Raw genomic sequence first — 17270 nt, 5'->3', positions numbered from 1 at the left:
TGCAGTATGTGCATGTCTCTGTTGTGTATTTGCTTATAACTGGGAGGCTTAGAAATCAAGCAGTTGTAAATCAATTCCCACAAGAAAAAAAATTGGGGCAAATAATGTCCAGGCATCAAGCAATAGATTGAAGGGAACTGATGTTTCCATAAATACATTGTTCTGTTAACAAGAAAGGAAGGTCTTCTAAATAATTTAAATGCTAAGAACAGAGGCAATTAATAACAGGTCATTTACATAACAATTTAATATATACCCTGTGATGACCATACTTTACACATTTTACCTAATTTAATCCTTAAAACAGCCCTACGAGTAGACAGTACTGTTACCTCCATTTCACAGAGGAGGAAGAGAGCCCTAGAGAGAGAATTTGTCCCAGGCTACTCTGGAACGCAGGCAGTGTGGCTCTCAAGTCTTTACTCCTGGGTCCCCTGGGTGGCTCACACAAGTGTCGGGCTCTTGATTTTTGTTCAGGTCACGATCTCAGGGTCATGGGATCGAACCCTCCATTAGACTCGGTGCTCATCATGGAGCCTCCCTGAGATTTTCTCTCTCTTCCTCTGCCTCTCCCCTGGCTTGTACATGCCCTCTCTCAAAACAGTCTTAAATTTTTTTTTAAAAAAGCCTCCTAACCACTCTACTCTAGTGTAATTTATACCTAGCTCATTCCTAGATATATTTACTAAAAATTTCTGCCTTTTAAACAGGATTATTTAGGAGTAGAATTGTTAAAACATTGCTTTTTTCCCCCCTAAATGTACCTCTAAAGAAAGCTTCCACAATGAATAATTTTGAAGTTTTTTAATGCACGAAAAGAACATCTCAGAAACAGAACAGGTATTGACTTATTAACGATGAAGCACTCACTATATAAAGAAGCCCCCTCCCCACTTAGTAAATAGGAATATAGTGTAAATAGACGTGAAAGGAGGTGAACACTTTAGGATTAAATGCAAACCCTAAAGTTGTATACAACATTCATATATGGCTTATTATTTCATAGCAATAATATTCTCATAACGATGTATATGACATTTATACGTACTGGTAGGATGTTTTTGATTCAAAAGTTTAAACAAAAATACTGGAGAGGTAGTTTTGCCAATGCAAGGTGATTAAAAAGAAGGCCTTACCTTGCTTTTTTTCCTTAAACATCTGTGACCATTTCCCTTTGTTCTGATTTTCTTCTGGATTAGTCAGGAAGATAATGATGCTTTTAGAAGACGCCAATTCAAAACCTTCTAAGAATGGATTCCCACAACAACACAATGATGTTTTTGAAACAACTGCTCTGAAATTCCCCGGGATGTGTGTATATGTGTGTGTGTGGGGGGGTGGTTCTCCATAGTTTTCTTCTGTCTTAGAAAGGATTCTGGCTCCAAGGAGACCTGTTAAGGTTCAACCAGGAGTTATAGGGACTCATCCTGCTTTTCTCCTCAAATTCTGCATCACGGTCTCATGATGGTAATTTCTATAGTGACCCAAGAGTATTGGTAGGTACCCTGTCTTGGTAAGTCAGGGATGGCTTTAAATAAATATAAATGCATATGTATATATATGCTGAAGCTTGAAACAAAAGTTCGAGAAATTCTCTAGCTAGCCAGTAGAACATCATGAGGAGTGCTAGAAAGGACGGCATGTCATTCCTCAGTTGTGTTTCATAAAGGCATCACATCTTAAGTGTAAAGAGTTTTAGCTTCTACATGTCACCTGCTGCTCTATCTGCAGGAGACAATGTGGAATGGGGAAGGTCTACAGATATTAAAATTCTTTGACACTGGTCATTTGAGCCTATGTACAAACTAGCTTATCCTATTCTTATAGTGAGAAATAAGCCCGAGGGGGAAAAAGAAGTCAAGGGGCAACAAAACATTGGTCAATTCTCAAATCTAGAATAGCCATTTACCAGACAATGATTAGGAACCACTAGAAACAATCTGACATAATATTAATCAGATATGACTTGTTATACTTCAGAAAGCATAAATATACAGTAAGGAAGAGGTTCCTATGTAGCCCCACAGAGTTATGTACAAGTTGGAGCTGCTGTGAAGCTGAGCAGGAACTCCTGGGACACCCCCAACGCCCCCCGCCCCAGCTCTAAGCAGATCTCCGCACACAGTTATCCTTGCAAACGCACAATGTGAGAAATCAAGGTCACCAGTGAAATAGCTCTTTGCCAGCTGAGGGTCTTCTTTCCCATAAATATGCACAAGTCTGGGCTCCAGGGGTGGTCCATGGCCTCACAGGTTTTGTTCCTTCGTGGTGCCATGATCTCTCAGTGCCCGCAGAGCTGAGGCACGTGCTGGACCCCTAACTCCTGCTTCCGGTGATTCAGGTCGGGAGCTCCTGACTTCACAGTCTCCAGATGCAAATCAAAGCATAAATAACAGAGACCACACTCGTGGCTCCTCCGTTCACAACGTTACTGGGAACAGATACTGGTCAAAGCAGCACAAAAGCTGCACGCCAGGGTCCACGAGTGGAGAGGAGTTTTGTGCACTTTTGCAAAAATGACCCCCTCCCCCAAAACCTACCCTACACGTCTTTTATTTTACTGGTTAGCCCTGTCTGTAGCTAGGAAGACACTGTGTTGCTCCTGGGCTCTTTCTATCAGCTTCCTCTTCTTTTTCTTGTTCTTCTTCTCCTTCGCCTTTGGGGTTCTCTTTCCTACACCAGGGGAAAGAGAAAGAAATGTAGACATATCAGAAACGGCGCTTTCTCTAGGAAAGAAAACACAAAACATTAAGAGTTTTACACAAAGCCCATCTGGAAAACATCACCTATGGAAAAAGCAGCCTCAAAGAGAAAATTGTTCACATTAATTTTGACGGAATAATAATAATTTACTAAATTGGATATGCTGTCTAAAACAGAGACTGATCTTCCTGTTATAGGGAACTGGCATATTTAAAAACCTCCCAGTGGCCTGATCAGTCTTGCAAATATCATCCTGCCACAAAAATTCCATTTATCCCCTCCAACTTTTAACAATGCTACCCTTTACTAGACATCTTTACATCTTTCTACGGCTCCACATGTCGGTGGGTCAAAAGAAAATAAGCAGCTATCTACAGTAAATATACCAGAAGTTTCCATCTCCCTGCCTCTCCTCTTCCCCAGGCGAAAGAAATGTCTTGCTTTTAACATTATTCCCTCCTTGTTCTCCGAAGACCAGTATATGAAATGACATAGGTGGAACTCTTCATTTTCTATAAAAATTCATGAGGGCATCGTTCATTATGTGACTTAGGGCTTCTTGCCCAAATTCCCTAGACCAGTTATTGTGAGCAAGAAAAATGCTGGTTTGTTCCTGAAGAACTGGGGAGAGGTGTCTTCCTACCAGAAGATCACACCCGCACCTAGTAATCCCATTTCTCCTCTTTGCCTTTGCCACCAGGAAGCCCAGGCCACTAGCTAAATAGTTGAGGTTTGTCTCCATCAGAGTTTTTGAATATAGTCTCCCCTTTGCCTCTGCTCTATTTCACTTTTTGCATCTCCTGGTTATGGTTCACGGGTTTTACAATGTTTCAACATCTCTTTGCAAGTATATACACGTAAGATCTTGAGAGAAGAGTAACAGGCATTTGCTTTAGGTCCATTGCCCTCTTTGGGTTCTAAACACAGAAGAACTGTGGGATTTTTAGAACAGAAAGGAGCTCAAAGGTCACTGAAGTTTGCAGAAATTAAGTCATCAACATACACCTTCAAAACGGAAAGATTCTTCCCTTACCAGACTCAAGTCTCCTGCCCACCCTACTTCCATGTTACTCGTGCAGTCCTACAAAACTTTTCTGTGAGGTATAGCTCTTTGACACTGTAGCAATCAGTACCACAAATAAGACATTCTGTTCTAACACATGCTTTCCCACCTTCCAAGACCTGTTGATTACAGGGATGTATCTGGCCAGCTTTTCATCTGAGATGGGGGAGGAGGGAGGGGGGGCAGCTGTGTAGGGAATGTGAAAGAAACAGACCAGAAGTTAGGGATCTAGCTCCCTGCCTTAGGAAAGTAGAGTCATACTAGATTATAGGAGCCTGGGAGATTTCTAAACAAGGGAGGGATTTTTCATTTTGTTTGAGGATGGAAAAGAGTCATGTGGTTGGCACATAGCTGACAACAAATGTTTGCTGAGTAAAACTTTATCACGAGATAAAGAATAATTTATTTTTAATAGGACACAGCAGTAAAATAATCAGAATATGATCGTGCCCTCACATTAAATTATAAAGTTCCCCGAAGTTAATTTCTGGTTCTTATTAAATTCTGGCATTAATGTTATAACGGCATCTTGCCATCTTTAAACATAGTTAAAACTACCCAATGAAATCTTAGTTCAAACCAACATTAATCAAAGAAGCTGTAAAGTTAAAATTATTTGAGTAACATTATATCTAATGATGAGACACACCTAATGAGAGCAGAGAGATGAAAAACTTAACGTAAAATTGAATATTTAAAAAGAAGTTTCAATTAGAGTTTTTGAAGATTTCCTTAGTTCTAGATTTTCTTTAAACAAACAACAAAAACCTTAGTTAAAATCACTGCTGACTACATTGCAAAAATGAGCTCATGTTTAATTTGTTTAAAACCCGAAGTTTCTTTTAAAAGCGAACTGAAATTGAGTAAATGGAAAAATAATATTGCTAGATGTTTAAATGTGTTAAGATAAAAATATACTGAGTATTTGTTCAAGAAATCTTTTCCCATTCACCACTTCAATTTTTCAAATGAAAAAGGTGCAGTACATTCCCTAACAGAATATCTATGCTAAGTGACTGGAAATTCTTATTTTAAGAGAGGGTCAATTTCATGCCACTTACCTAATATGTCATTCTGATATAATTGTAAGTATCAAATGGTCTTTGGGTTTGCTGGCTGATATAATATTGCATGATAGGAAAGTTATTCAATATTTGCATAAAATAGTCCATAGTGTGGCCAAAATTTCAGCAATGCTTCTGGAAACTTATATAAGTTTTCAAGTTGTACAATTACTCCACTGGCAATAAGTTATATGGTACTGATTTCAACTAAAGATGTTTGGGAGACCAAATTACAACCCTAAAACTTTCCTTCAGAGGTCTCTTGTTGAATGACATCTCTGTGCTATCAGTTCATTGCTTCGTTTTGTTTCTGGTCAGCCCCATTTCTCATGTAGTATATACTGAAAATACTGAGGAATTAAGATGGTTAGCCAAGATTTGACCACAGATGGGCGTAAATTACCTGAAAATATTTTGTGGTCCATTGTAGGCTATTCTGACTTAAAGCCTAACACAAAGTAGCAAAAAATATTAAAATATAACCTAACTAAGGTATAAAAAAGGTCTTATACATATTTTCTTCTGAACTCCACTAAGATTTCCAAACATAAGAAATCAGTAAGATTAAAGCTAACAGAAAATACATATCCCTGTTTTGATCTATATATTTGAAAATAAGTTATATTGGATATACAAGTGTGCTAATTTATGTTTCCATTTCTTTACACCTGTGGCTAGATTAGATTTGGACAATGCCTTCTAGACTTTCAATTATGTACATTTACCCTGTACAGGAAGCATTTAAAGGCAAGTATGATGCCAGTCACCCAAAGAGAAATTCAAGTCATGGAATTAACTTTCTTTTTAGTTCATGAGCAGCAACCTGGAAAATATACTGCCCAAGATCAGCAGAAAAGGTTTGAGCCTCTAGCTATGTCCAACTGTAATGACACATTTGCGTATCTTTGTCCTGAGTGCTTTAAGAATACAGTGCCCTTGACAAATCACTGCTTAGTGAGTCTCATGAGCCCCGTTTTCTACAGATGCAAGAAGACCAGCTCAGGTATTACAGCTGTTAAGGAAAGCAATGGGGCTTAACAGAGAAAGGCAGAAGGAAAGGGAGCCAGTAGGTAAGTGTGGTCTTATAATGCAGATGTTTCGTAATGCATCATACATGTGACTCTCAGTTTTTACATTTATGGAATGAAGACACTATGATCCTCTTTCACCAGAAAGTTGTACAAAATATCACAAGCAAGATCATCCAAATGAACAAACTTAGAAAGATACCATCGAAACCACACTCTAACCAACGTAATTATATTGATTTGCACACATGTGGAAATGGTCCAACAGGATAACCTATCAATTCCTCTACAGAGAAAGGTGAAGAGCCCCTTATGGAAATACTCCTAACCTCCAGCTGTAGATTACCGCTATTAGAATCAGAAATAAAATAGATTCTTTTCAACTATGGTATCGGGCAGACTCACAAATTACATGAAGCTGTGAAAATACCAACTTCACTGCCAGGAGGCATGAATTTCATTCTTTCCTAAGCCCCAAAGTCTAGGAAAGTCTTCAAAAGGTTTTTCCTCTCACTAGGTTAGATAAGAGTTTTTTTCATAATTGGAACAACGGTTCCGGTATATCCATTAGTAAGGCACAAAGGTTGTGTAGGATTTCCATTGAGATTACTAAGTGTTTTGAGGAAGACTTTCTAATGGTAAATGAGATGAAAGAAAATTGAGAAAAAATTCAGTAGCTGTGACTATGAAAAAAAAAAAAAAGTCTCTCTCCACACACACACATACACACACACACGGGAAAGTAAGCCACAATTGTGGCAAATGTAATTTCCACTGTTAGAACCACAACTGTGATGACAAATGTGATCATCTGAAACCAGGACTAATTTCTATCAAATTTCAATGATAAATTTGTGATGTTAACTTGAAACCTGGGCTTCCCTGTATTTATGAAATTCACCAGGGAGATTTGGGGATCATCTCAGAAATCGAGTCATTCTTCAAAGCAGCTAAAACCAAGGGACAAAAAGTCTGACAACCATCAGCTGGGGAACTTTGTCATACTTCAGAGGACACATTAGAGATAGAGGGGAGAAAGTTGCTTCCACACCTTCACAAGGACTGAGCTGTAGACAATGAATAGCCATTGAGCTATTTCTTTCTCATATGGGCAACTTGAGTCTGCTCAAGAATGAGTAGAAACAGAGATTTATTTATTTAAGAGTGATTGATGATTCTCTGGAAAAATGCCAGTTGGCTCCTAAATATTTTAAAAGCTCATATAAAAATAGACAAAAGACTTAAATATAATTCATAAGGGAAATAAAAACAACTAGTAAATATATGAAACAATCAAATCTCACAATTAAAAGTGCCAAGTAAAATGAGTTGCCATTGCCAAGATTCTTAAAAGTAAAAAAGTGAGAATGTGGTAAGACAGGCATCAGGATGCATTATGAGAATATAAAATTGATACAGTCTTTCTAAAAGCCATCTGGCAATGTGTATAAAAGCATTAAAATATTCATAACTTTCGACTCTGATCTAGGAACCCATCCTAGGAAAATAATCTAAATGTGGACAGAGATTTATGCACAGGGATGTTTACTGTAGATCTCTGAAAAAAAATTATAAATTACCAAAATGTCCTCCTACACAATTTTTCATGACCTCTTTTTATGATTACTAAAACAGTAAGTGTCCTTTCAATTATGAAGTATTTGTATCTTAAGGCCCAGGAATTACATTTGGTCCCAAGAGAAATGACATGTCCCTAAAATTTATCATCAATAGGTATAAGGAAAAGACTGTGGTACAAAACATTCCTCTTCTGGTGGTAAGCAGACTTTTGGGTGGAATGGTTGATCATAATTGGATGTAAGATATAAAAGCTTAAGAACTACTGAACTGCCTGAACACTTCTGGCATTAAGAACAGATGTTAGTTCACAAAACTGCTTTCATCGAGAAAGGCATCCAAGTAGGCAAATATGATGAGCACGACCAGCATCTGCCACAGTATATTCTACCTAGTCTAAGAGAAAACTCTTCCCTTGTCTGTAATAGTTCCAAATAATATATTAATGGTTGTTTTACATCAGCTGAGCCTCAAAGGAAAGAGTCTGAGTACCTCAGGCAAATAAGTCCACTCTATCTCCTTATTTATAGTACAAAGTTCTTTAATTGGTGTTTTTAGTGACATTTATTTGGCTTTTAAGAAATAACATCTTTTCCACTAAAAATATTGCAGAGAGAGAGGTCTTTAGAAAGGACTGGCAAATCCTTCTATGACCATTTCCCGACTGTGATCAAATTTTGATTGGTCTTTGAGAACAAAATAATCTAGAGACAAACCAACAAATTTTTGAATGTTAAAAAATAACAACCATATACTGAGGAGATTTTACTGGGCCATCTTGAACTTCAAGTCATAATGGGAAAGTCTTCCAAGGGACCCCTAGTCATTTTATCTTTATAAAAGAACATGTGCTTCAAAAATTTACACATAACCTGGAGATAGCCTAATAAGCAGAACTACTTGCGAGTTATTAGTGGGGAGTGACAACATCCAAAATAAAAAAAATAGTTGACAAAATGGGATTTCTCTAAATATGCAAACGTGAAAATCACTCAGAATTCCCATGTAAACTTATGATCATTTGTAAAGAACTAATTCAATAAGCCAATTAGGATTGTGCATTACCGTTCTAATTGTAAAAGTCTGCCACATTTTCACTGTAAAAAGAATAGTATGAAGTGGCTTTGTGTGTGTGTGTGTGTGTGTGTGTGTGTGTAAGACCTCTCCACACTTCCTCTATGAAGCATTCTATTAGGCATATCTATTTTTTTGAAAGGAAGCTCCATTTGGTTTTAAAATCTTGTTTCATGTTTAGTATTATGAAATTGAAAGAAAAGCTAATCCTAAAGCTCACTTGAACTTTTACAAATAAGGATTCCTGGACACAGTAATTCAAAATTTCCCCATTTTATAGCTCTGAAGAAAAAAAATCTTCGGATACAGACTTCTAAAGGGGCAATAAGACATTCCCAACACCCTACAAACTCAATTGAAGTGGCAAGGACTACAGAAAAGTAATATGAATGATATTTGGGTTTCTCCCACATAACTTGGATCATGCCATTTGATTTAAGTTCTTAGATATCTGGTATCTCAAAAAAAAAAAAAAAGAAAGAAAGAAAGAAAAGAAAAAAGAAAAATCAGTTCAGAGCAAAGATTATGTGGAGTTTAAGATAGGTGAGAAAAAACAAACAAGGATTGGTGGTTTTAAAACCACCTACCTACAGTTCTTTTCATAATAACTGACTTCACTGTAGGGCAGTTTCAAGGTAGCGGAGACACCTTATACTCCACAACTTCACTTGTGTGAGAAACTGAACATATAACTCGACCACAAGGGGGCAATAATTCACTTTTACTCTACGTATCTCTGGTATAAAAACGGAGCAGGGAAGCTCTGGAGCTCTCACTTCTTTAATACTGTCTTTTAACCCCAGTTAGAGGCCTTATTTCTTTTTCCTAAAGCCGAAGGTAAGCTGTTCAGTGGACTACAGAACAGATAGCAAAGTCCAAATGCAGCACAATGAAGAGGAACAATTGCTCTGCTGTTAAAGATGTCAGTGTCTAGGGAGTGAATGAGAGAACAAAAGTCAGATGTATCTTGCTTTTCAAATAGTGATTTAGGGAAAGAGCATTCTTCACACATCCAGGTTGCCATTTTATGGGGAAGTGAATATAAACTACTGGCCAAGAACAAGATCCTCTTCTTAGATCTCTTATTGGTAAGAAGAGGGCTGTCAAACTAAACATGATCTTCATTAGCTTCTTCGTCAGGGGAGAGCCCACAGACTCAGGATCAGGTGGTCATGTTGGGGAGGGTGCAGAGACAAAGAGTATGATAGGTATTTACTACCCCTCTTTTAGTCCAACTCCCCAAAATGATGAAGATGTGAAGTGAGGCACAAAAAAACCTAGAGCATCCCACCCATGTTCCTACAGCTTCCTAGCAGCTGAGCTGGACAGGCAAGCAGGTTCCGAGGTCTCTGTTTCTCACCTTTAAAGCTTTAAATGTCAACTGGATCGGGACATAGTTTAGTTACTTTTCAAGAGAGGAAGAAAAGTATTAGAAGACAACTAATCTTTCTCTGAGCCTTGTCATAACTGAAAACTTTGATGAATTGCATCAATATCATCTGTAACCTGAGACTTTCCATAAATGTACACAGCATCGATTCAACACTTTTTCTTTTAACAAAGTGCCATCTAGAAGTTCCTAGGTAGGGTAGTTGATTTAGTGGGCATTCCTAATACGTACCATGCGTTGCAATACCTTCTTAGTTAGCTGAATATTGTGAAAAATTTCAGTACTCAAACCATTCTGCTGGAATGTTTCATAGCTACCTACCCTAAACTTACTCAAAATTTGCAGAAAATGATGAAGCTCATTTGCACTCTTCAGTGACAAAACATCCATTTGTGCAGAGAAAATGATACAATTGATTTCATTCGATTAGGACCAACGGGAAAACCAGAGAAGAATTTCAAGTTCCTTCATAGCTGACTTCATACTATACCAGAAGATACCTTTTAAGATAATTCCATTAGAGTAAGAGGACTTAATACCCTCTTCTTGGTCTTCAATCAATAACCATTAAATAAAAAAGAAGTTCAAGCTATTATATCTAGAACTAGCATGATATGGCAAGCATTTATTTAATTTGGATTCCACACGATTTCTGTGGAACTTAAAGACCTACTTACAAGTGAAATGAATTAGTGATTTCTATATATTAGGTAAATCCGAGAACCAGCTATCAGTCCAAGCTACTCACCTAAGGCGCAAGCCTCACAGGAAGACAGCCAGCATGCGCTAACTTAAAGAAATGCACATTCCATGGGGAAGTGCATCCCCTCCTCTGGCCCTCAGCACTTCAGACCTCCCTCATCAAAACATGTGTTACCTTCTGTTGCAATTTTTTTTTTTTTTTTTTTTTTTTTTGCAAATCATGGCTACTATGCAAATAACTCTACTTTCATGCCTGGTTAAACTCTGGGTCTTTCTAAATATCAAGTTGCAGATATTCATTTCAAGCTTAACTGAAAGAGGAATTGGAGCAGATAAATGGGCTCCATCTAAACACTGAACGTGGTGACAAGCCAAACCCACCTGGACTTTATCATCCATCATAGAATGAACGCTCTTGCTTTTCCTGGATTCCATCCACATGGCTTCGGTCCTCAACTCCAGCTTACACGCAGTCTGTGAAGGTACCCCTGTCCCCCGAGTAAACCCCATGACTTTTCTCTCAGCTTACCTCCCTCTCAGAACCACCTCTGTCTCTTGGCTTGATTGCACATTCCCTAGACAGGGATTCAACATGCCTCGCCACAGAGTCATGGAAGCCTGACCAGCCCACAGGACCGATCGCTCCCCAGCTAGACCTGGAGAGGGGGTAAGGGATGGGGCCATGGGACACTAGACCAAGTCATCTGGGAGACATGGTGAGGAACATCACTTTGGGTGTCAGACAGCCCTAGATTCAAAGCAGAGCTCTTCCTCTCAGAAGCTAGTGATCTTGGATGAGTTACTTTTCTCAGGCTTCGTTTACTCATTTCTACACAGCTAATATCAAAGTGACCATCTCTGAGGGGCAAAAAAATAAAATGTCTATCCATTTCCAGATACTATACCTGACACATGAATGCTAATTAACACCAGAAGGTGCCTCACGTGTATTATTTCTAATCCTTATGACAGCCTGCAAGGTAGGCATTATTTCCATTTTACCAACAAGGAAATAAGTTTAGAGAAGTTAATAGCTCAAAATCACATAGCTCGGCAATGATTCAAACCAACATCTGGCAGGTTCTAAAACCTGTACTCTTTCCACTATACTCTTTGGATCCCTTGTGCCCAGCAAAAGGTCTTTGATCTCATAATCATTTAAATAGCTGCTGAACAAACAAATTAATAAGTAAATACCAGGCTGAAGAAAAGGCATCAACCTTCCCAACCAGTCCCCAGCGTTCCCTTGGGCCACATTAAGTTTCCCAATGGGCCTGGCCTACAATGTATATTTCTCATATTAATTATTCCCTGGAGCTAAGGCATTAGAAGCCTCAGTTTCCTGAGGTCAAGCAACACATTTAACATTCCCAGCTCAGTATCAACAGTGTGCCCATGGCAAAGCCCAAGGGAAGAAAACACAGGATGTTTCTCTTTCAGCTGGGACTTGGAAGTTTAGACCTGTGGTTCCAAAAGCCAGTTCATGGACCAGACATAGAATCCTCCAGGGAAGGTTGTTTTTTTGTTTTGTTTTTTTAAATATAGCTTCCCTTGTCATACCCAGACTCCCGAGTGAAACGTTCAGGATGGAAAACCCAGAATTTTTGTTAGGCAGCAGAGGTGACTGAGCGCGAAATTAAGATTATATGCAGTCTAAAGCATCAAACTCTGCAGAAAAGCATGTGGGCAGGGGAGAGGACCAACTTTGGAAGAGGACGTGAGAGCACTTCAAATATAAATGGCCATTTCCTTACACATCAAGAGGAAGGTAGGTACCCAGACCCAAGAAAAGGCTCCCTTATCTTTACACTCTAGTGAAGGGGTACGTCACTGACGTTCCTGCAGACCCATTTCTTCTGTGGTTATATTCCAGAAACTTGCTTTATTCTACTGAATGGCTCAATTCATTCAATTAACAATATTCTATTCTGAAAGACCAACTAGTTCAGTTTATAGAAATTCTAAAGAGTTGGACGAAAAAAGAAAAAAATGTGACTGAAAAAAATGTTACCTTTGTCAATAGGGATTTCTTCCAAACTAGGATATAGAGGTGGCATTTCAAAAATTGGGAAGAGAAAAGTACCCCTCAGAGCAGGTGACACAAGTATTGTGTCAAATATTTAATACCAGAGGTATAAAAATATTAGCTGTATAACAGAAAGGAGGCATATTCCATGTTTTTTTTTTTTTTCTTTTCAGAAAGGTACTCTGAGATTCTTCCAAACTATTAAATCATCATCATCATGATATGGTGTAGGCTCTGTGCCAGGCACTAAGTGTTTTACATATAATTCATTTCATACTAAAAATGCTCCTTTGAAATAGATACTGTGTTCAGACCTACTTTGCAGAAAAGAAAACTAAAGATCATAGAGGTAAGGTAACCCAAGATGAGACAGTCAGTATATGGCAGAGTTCTGACTTGGACTCAGGTAGTCTGGTCCTACCCATCACGCCATTCTCTCTCACATCACTTCCGTGGTATAAATGTAATGTCCCGTGAGGGAGAAGTTCAGTGTTCCAACACTCTTCCCTCTAATCAGAGACTCCCACATACCCTATGAACAGGTCACTAACGGGGACATGGCTTGACCATTAAAGTCATAAAAGGAAGGCTGGGCCCATCATTGTTTTGATACAAGACCAGGACGATAAAGGGCATTTTTTTTTCTCTGTTATTTTTGCAGGATACAGAAAGTAAACCAGTATTTGCCAAAATGAATAGTCTCTGTCTACAAGAAAAGACTAAACAAATGGTATAGTCACTGTAGAACCCTTTTCAACCACCCAAGGAGCAGCCATGGAGTTCAATTAGAGGGAAAATACTGGACAAGGAACTCTAAATAACAACACACCTAATGATTATTAGACACATCACATTTCTAAGGTTTCACGAAGTCTAAGACCTTGCTGAGTTATCTTGAATCCTCATATCTTTGTCTCTGATTGCCAAATATTAAGAAAGCAGAACATGGGTAATTATTTTTATAAACATCCTAATGTTTAATTTTAAAAAATGGTGTTTTACTCTCCAGGAAATGTATTTTGACTGTGACGTATACAATACAAACTAAAACCAAAGAAAGCTACTGCTCATGTCCACACACATATGGACCCGATAACCATCTGCAGTATTTCCCAAAGCATTGCATTCTATCACTATATTCAAATCAGTTTTATTTAACTCAGGTGTCATAGGAAAATTTGAGAAACCTAAAGTTTACAATTAACATGAAAAATGTAAGACCTAGTGGAAAAAAATTTTAAAGATTTATTTATTTATCTTACTGGGGCACAGAAAGAGAGAAAGAGAGAGAAGGGGAGAGAGTGGGGGACAGACTTAAGTAGACTTGGAACCGGGCTCGATCTCATGACCCTGAGACCACTGCCAGAGCCGAAACCCAGAATCCAATGCTCTTTACCTGACTGTACCGCAAAACATTTTTAAGTGAATCATCACTGAATCAGAGATCCAAGCAGAGATCTACATTCCAAACTTCTATACTTGTAGTGAGGATATCACCTGGAGCCCCACCATAAAAACCATGTAAAGAATATCAGTGAGCAATTATGTTGAAAAGGACAACTTATTCATCTTAGCTGGGCAGCAGGCTCAGAACCTCTGCTGAAACATGAGCTAAACCCATCACTGCAGCTGAGTTTAAAATGACCATTAAAGGTTGAGGGGCACCTGGGTATCTCAGTTAGGCCTCAGACTCTTGATTTCAGCTCAGGTCATGATCACTGGGTCCTGGGATCGAGCTCCACCTTTGGCTTCACACTCAACATGAAGTCTGCTGGAGATTGTTCCCTCTCCCTCTGCCCTCCCCCTGCTCTCTTCTGTCTTTCTCTGAATAAAAATAAAAATCTTTTTAAAAAGATGCCTGTTAATGGTTGAAAGTCAGGGACACTGAAACTGGAGTAGGGTGGGCAGAGCACAGCACATTTACTATACTCAGATACCACATCCTACCTGGCTTTCAGTAATTTAAGCCAGCATCACCAGAGGAGAGGAATACAATGAAAATGTTTAAAAAAAAAAAAAAAAAAAAAAAAGTAAGGAGACTTTGAGAAAAGGCTAAGACGAAAAGATGCCGAGGCTCACAGAGCACATAAAAAATCTTTTAAAAAACAGAACTGCATTCTACCTTTCACTGTGTTGCTTATCAAAAATTCAATGAAACCACAGCTACAAAGCTATAATATCATTGTAATAACTCCTTTATTAGGAAAGTCAGAGACTGAGTTACCCAAAACAGATGTAAAAAAACTTTCCTGCTTTACCATTTTCAAAGATTAGGTAACCAGTTTTCTGATAGCAGTTCATAAGGAACTCAGAAGATAAGGAAGGAATAAGAAATTTCTGGAAATTGCTTCCAATTCAGTATATGATCCTAATATAAAACTGGAAAAAAATGTACGAGTGATAAATGTTAAGGGTTAATACTTATATTTTGATATACTTATCATTTCATTAAAAAAATATTTTAATGGCGATTCACAGACCTGCACCCCGGGGCTAATAGTACATTATTAAATATTATTATATATTAATACATTAAGTACATTATTATATATTAATAAAAAATTAAAAAATTAATCAAAGTATTTAAACTGCTTTCAATAAGCATTATCTAAGTAAGTCTTTCTATAAAAAAACTCTAAACCCCACCAAAATAATGCCCAGGGCTCATCACTTAAATGTTTTATTAAAAGCTAAATTCATTGTAGCATAAATCAAGTCTTTTTTTTTTTAACGATTTTATTTATTTATTTGACAGAGATTACAAGTAGGCAGAGAGGCAGGCAGAGAGAGAGGAGGAAGCAGGCTCTCCGAGGAGCAGAGAGCCCAATGCGGGGCTCAATCCCAGGGCACTGGGATCATGACCTGAGCTGAAGGCAGAAGCTTTAACCCACTGAGCCACCCAGGCGCCCTCAAGTCTTTCTTTGAAAGACAACTGCATAAAAAAAAAATAAATTAAATTAAAAAATAAAGACAACTGCAGCCATATTTTAATGAACCTTCAGTTTAATCTTAAATTCTAGGTCACTGGCAGTTTCAACAGCAATGAAATAGTCTGTCCTAAAAATGACTGTGCACAGTTTCTCTGAGGCGTGTGTGTGTGTGTGTGTGTGTGTGTGTATTCATAAGCACAAGCATATCTAAAACATATCCCTCCATAAACTACACCTAGATATACTGGTTGAGAAGACTGTTTATTTACCCTTAAATATGTATGTGTACATCTCAGAACATAAAATCACATTTTTAAGATTTTTAAGATTATAACCAAATTAAGTATGAGATTAAAAATTCTGGGGAATTACAAATTGCAAACTCAAAAAAAGTAGCAGCATTTCTATGGTAAAAGTTTATGGCTTGGAGTCATAACTAATCAGCATTCTTTTTCTGGCTCCGATAAAAAAAATATTTTGCACTGAACAGCAAATTCTTCTAAGGGTCCAGCTTTTATGCCATAGAATACAGAAAAATAATTCCTATTAATTAAGAACAGAGCATGACTTAAGATCTCTTTCCCAGTTCCTATAAGTACAAACAAACAAACAAAAAATGGAAAGAACCAAAAATCTTGTATGGCAGTGGGGAGGGAGAAATCATTTTTATGGCTTCCATTCAACTCAAATACAAATGGGTCTAGGAGACCATTTCACAAGTATCTCATTTAGATATCAATCTCTAAGGTCATCCAAATGACAGGTAAGCATTTTATTCATGATAGGATAGGATTTTCAAAGCCTTACCATGACACTGCTTGTTAGAACTTAGAAGCTGATACAAAGATAACTTTGTCATAGATCTTATTCTAAGGATTTCCACTGTGGAAATACCAGAGACTAATCATAAAGAGTTTCCGAAAACATAATCCTCTAGGGGAAGTCTGCAAATGGAGCTCTTACAAAAACAATACAGCAACATTTGGATCATATGCCGTTTTGTTCTAAGCCTTAAAGTTAAGGTAAGAGACAGTTTGATGACTATAGTTAATATTGCACTGAAATTTGCTAAGATACTTCAGGAACTCATCACACATACAGAAAGCACAGGAGTGGTCAGAGGGAGCTCATTCTCAACTCAACAACCATATGTCCTTGGTGACTGCTGCAGGGGTGTGCAGAGGCTGCTGGGGACCTTAGGACCAAGACCAGGTTCAGAGGCTAGGGACCAACACAGGGGGCAGTGGTGGCCAGAGCTGGTGGCACATATGCGTTTGGCTGCTGGGAACCAGCAGCAGGTGTCTGGTTGGTGGCAGAGGCCAATTGCAAACACACACACAGTAGTGGGATCCAGGCCAAGCAGCGAAGGTTAAGGCCAACTGCAGATGCCCTGGAAGCTTTGGGACTTTTTGCTGCTGTGACTGCTGGTGGGGTACACAGCTGGGGGAGCAAGCTGCAGGTGATCTAGTGATAGGAGCCAGGACTCGATCTGGGGGTCCATAGGCTGATGCAAGGACCTAGCTATGTGCAGCCTTCCTGAGGCTGAATGGTCCCTCCAGAGGTGTGCACATGGCAGTGACGGGGTCAGGCTGGAGGCAAGCAGGGATGCAGCTAGAGGCGCTAGCTGCAAATGAACCCAGTGGTGCAGACCAATGACAGGAGGCAGGGCCAGATCAGGGGCCACAAACAGCTGGGCAGGCCTTGACCATGGG

At 38.6% G+C, this 17270-nt stretch overlaps 1 protein-coding gene across 3 annotated transcripts in view; it reads right to left on the bottom strand.

The window, feature by feature from the left end:
* Positions 1-789: 789 nt before the first annotated feature.
* Positions 790-17270, bottom strand: part of RSPO2 (R-spondin 2) — a 155832-nt gene continuing 139351 nt past the window's right edge. For all 3 annotated transcript variants that reach the window (XM_044245088.1, XM_044245089.1, XM_044245090.1), the window contains one exon: positions 790-2673. In XM_044245088.1, coding sequence (XP_044101023.1) covers positions 2558-2673 — 116 coding nt within the window. In that variant the 3' untranslated portion in view covers positions 790-2557. The remainder of the gene's footprint in view (positions 2674-17270) is intronic.

Source organism: Neovison vison, chromosome 4 (genome assembly GCF_020171115.1).
Source record: "Neovison vison isolate M4711 chromosome 4, ASM_NN_V1, whole genome shotgun sequence".
Taxonomy (NCBI): domain Eukaryota; kingdom Metazoa; phylum Chordata; class Mammalia; order Carnivora; family Mustelidae; genus Neogale; species Neogale vison.
Note: the sequence above shows the minus strand (reverse complement) of the source record. Positions and strands in the feature narration are given on the sequence as shown.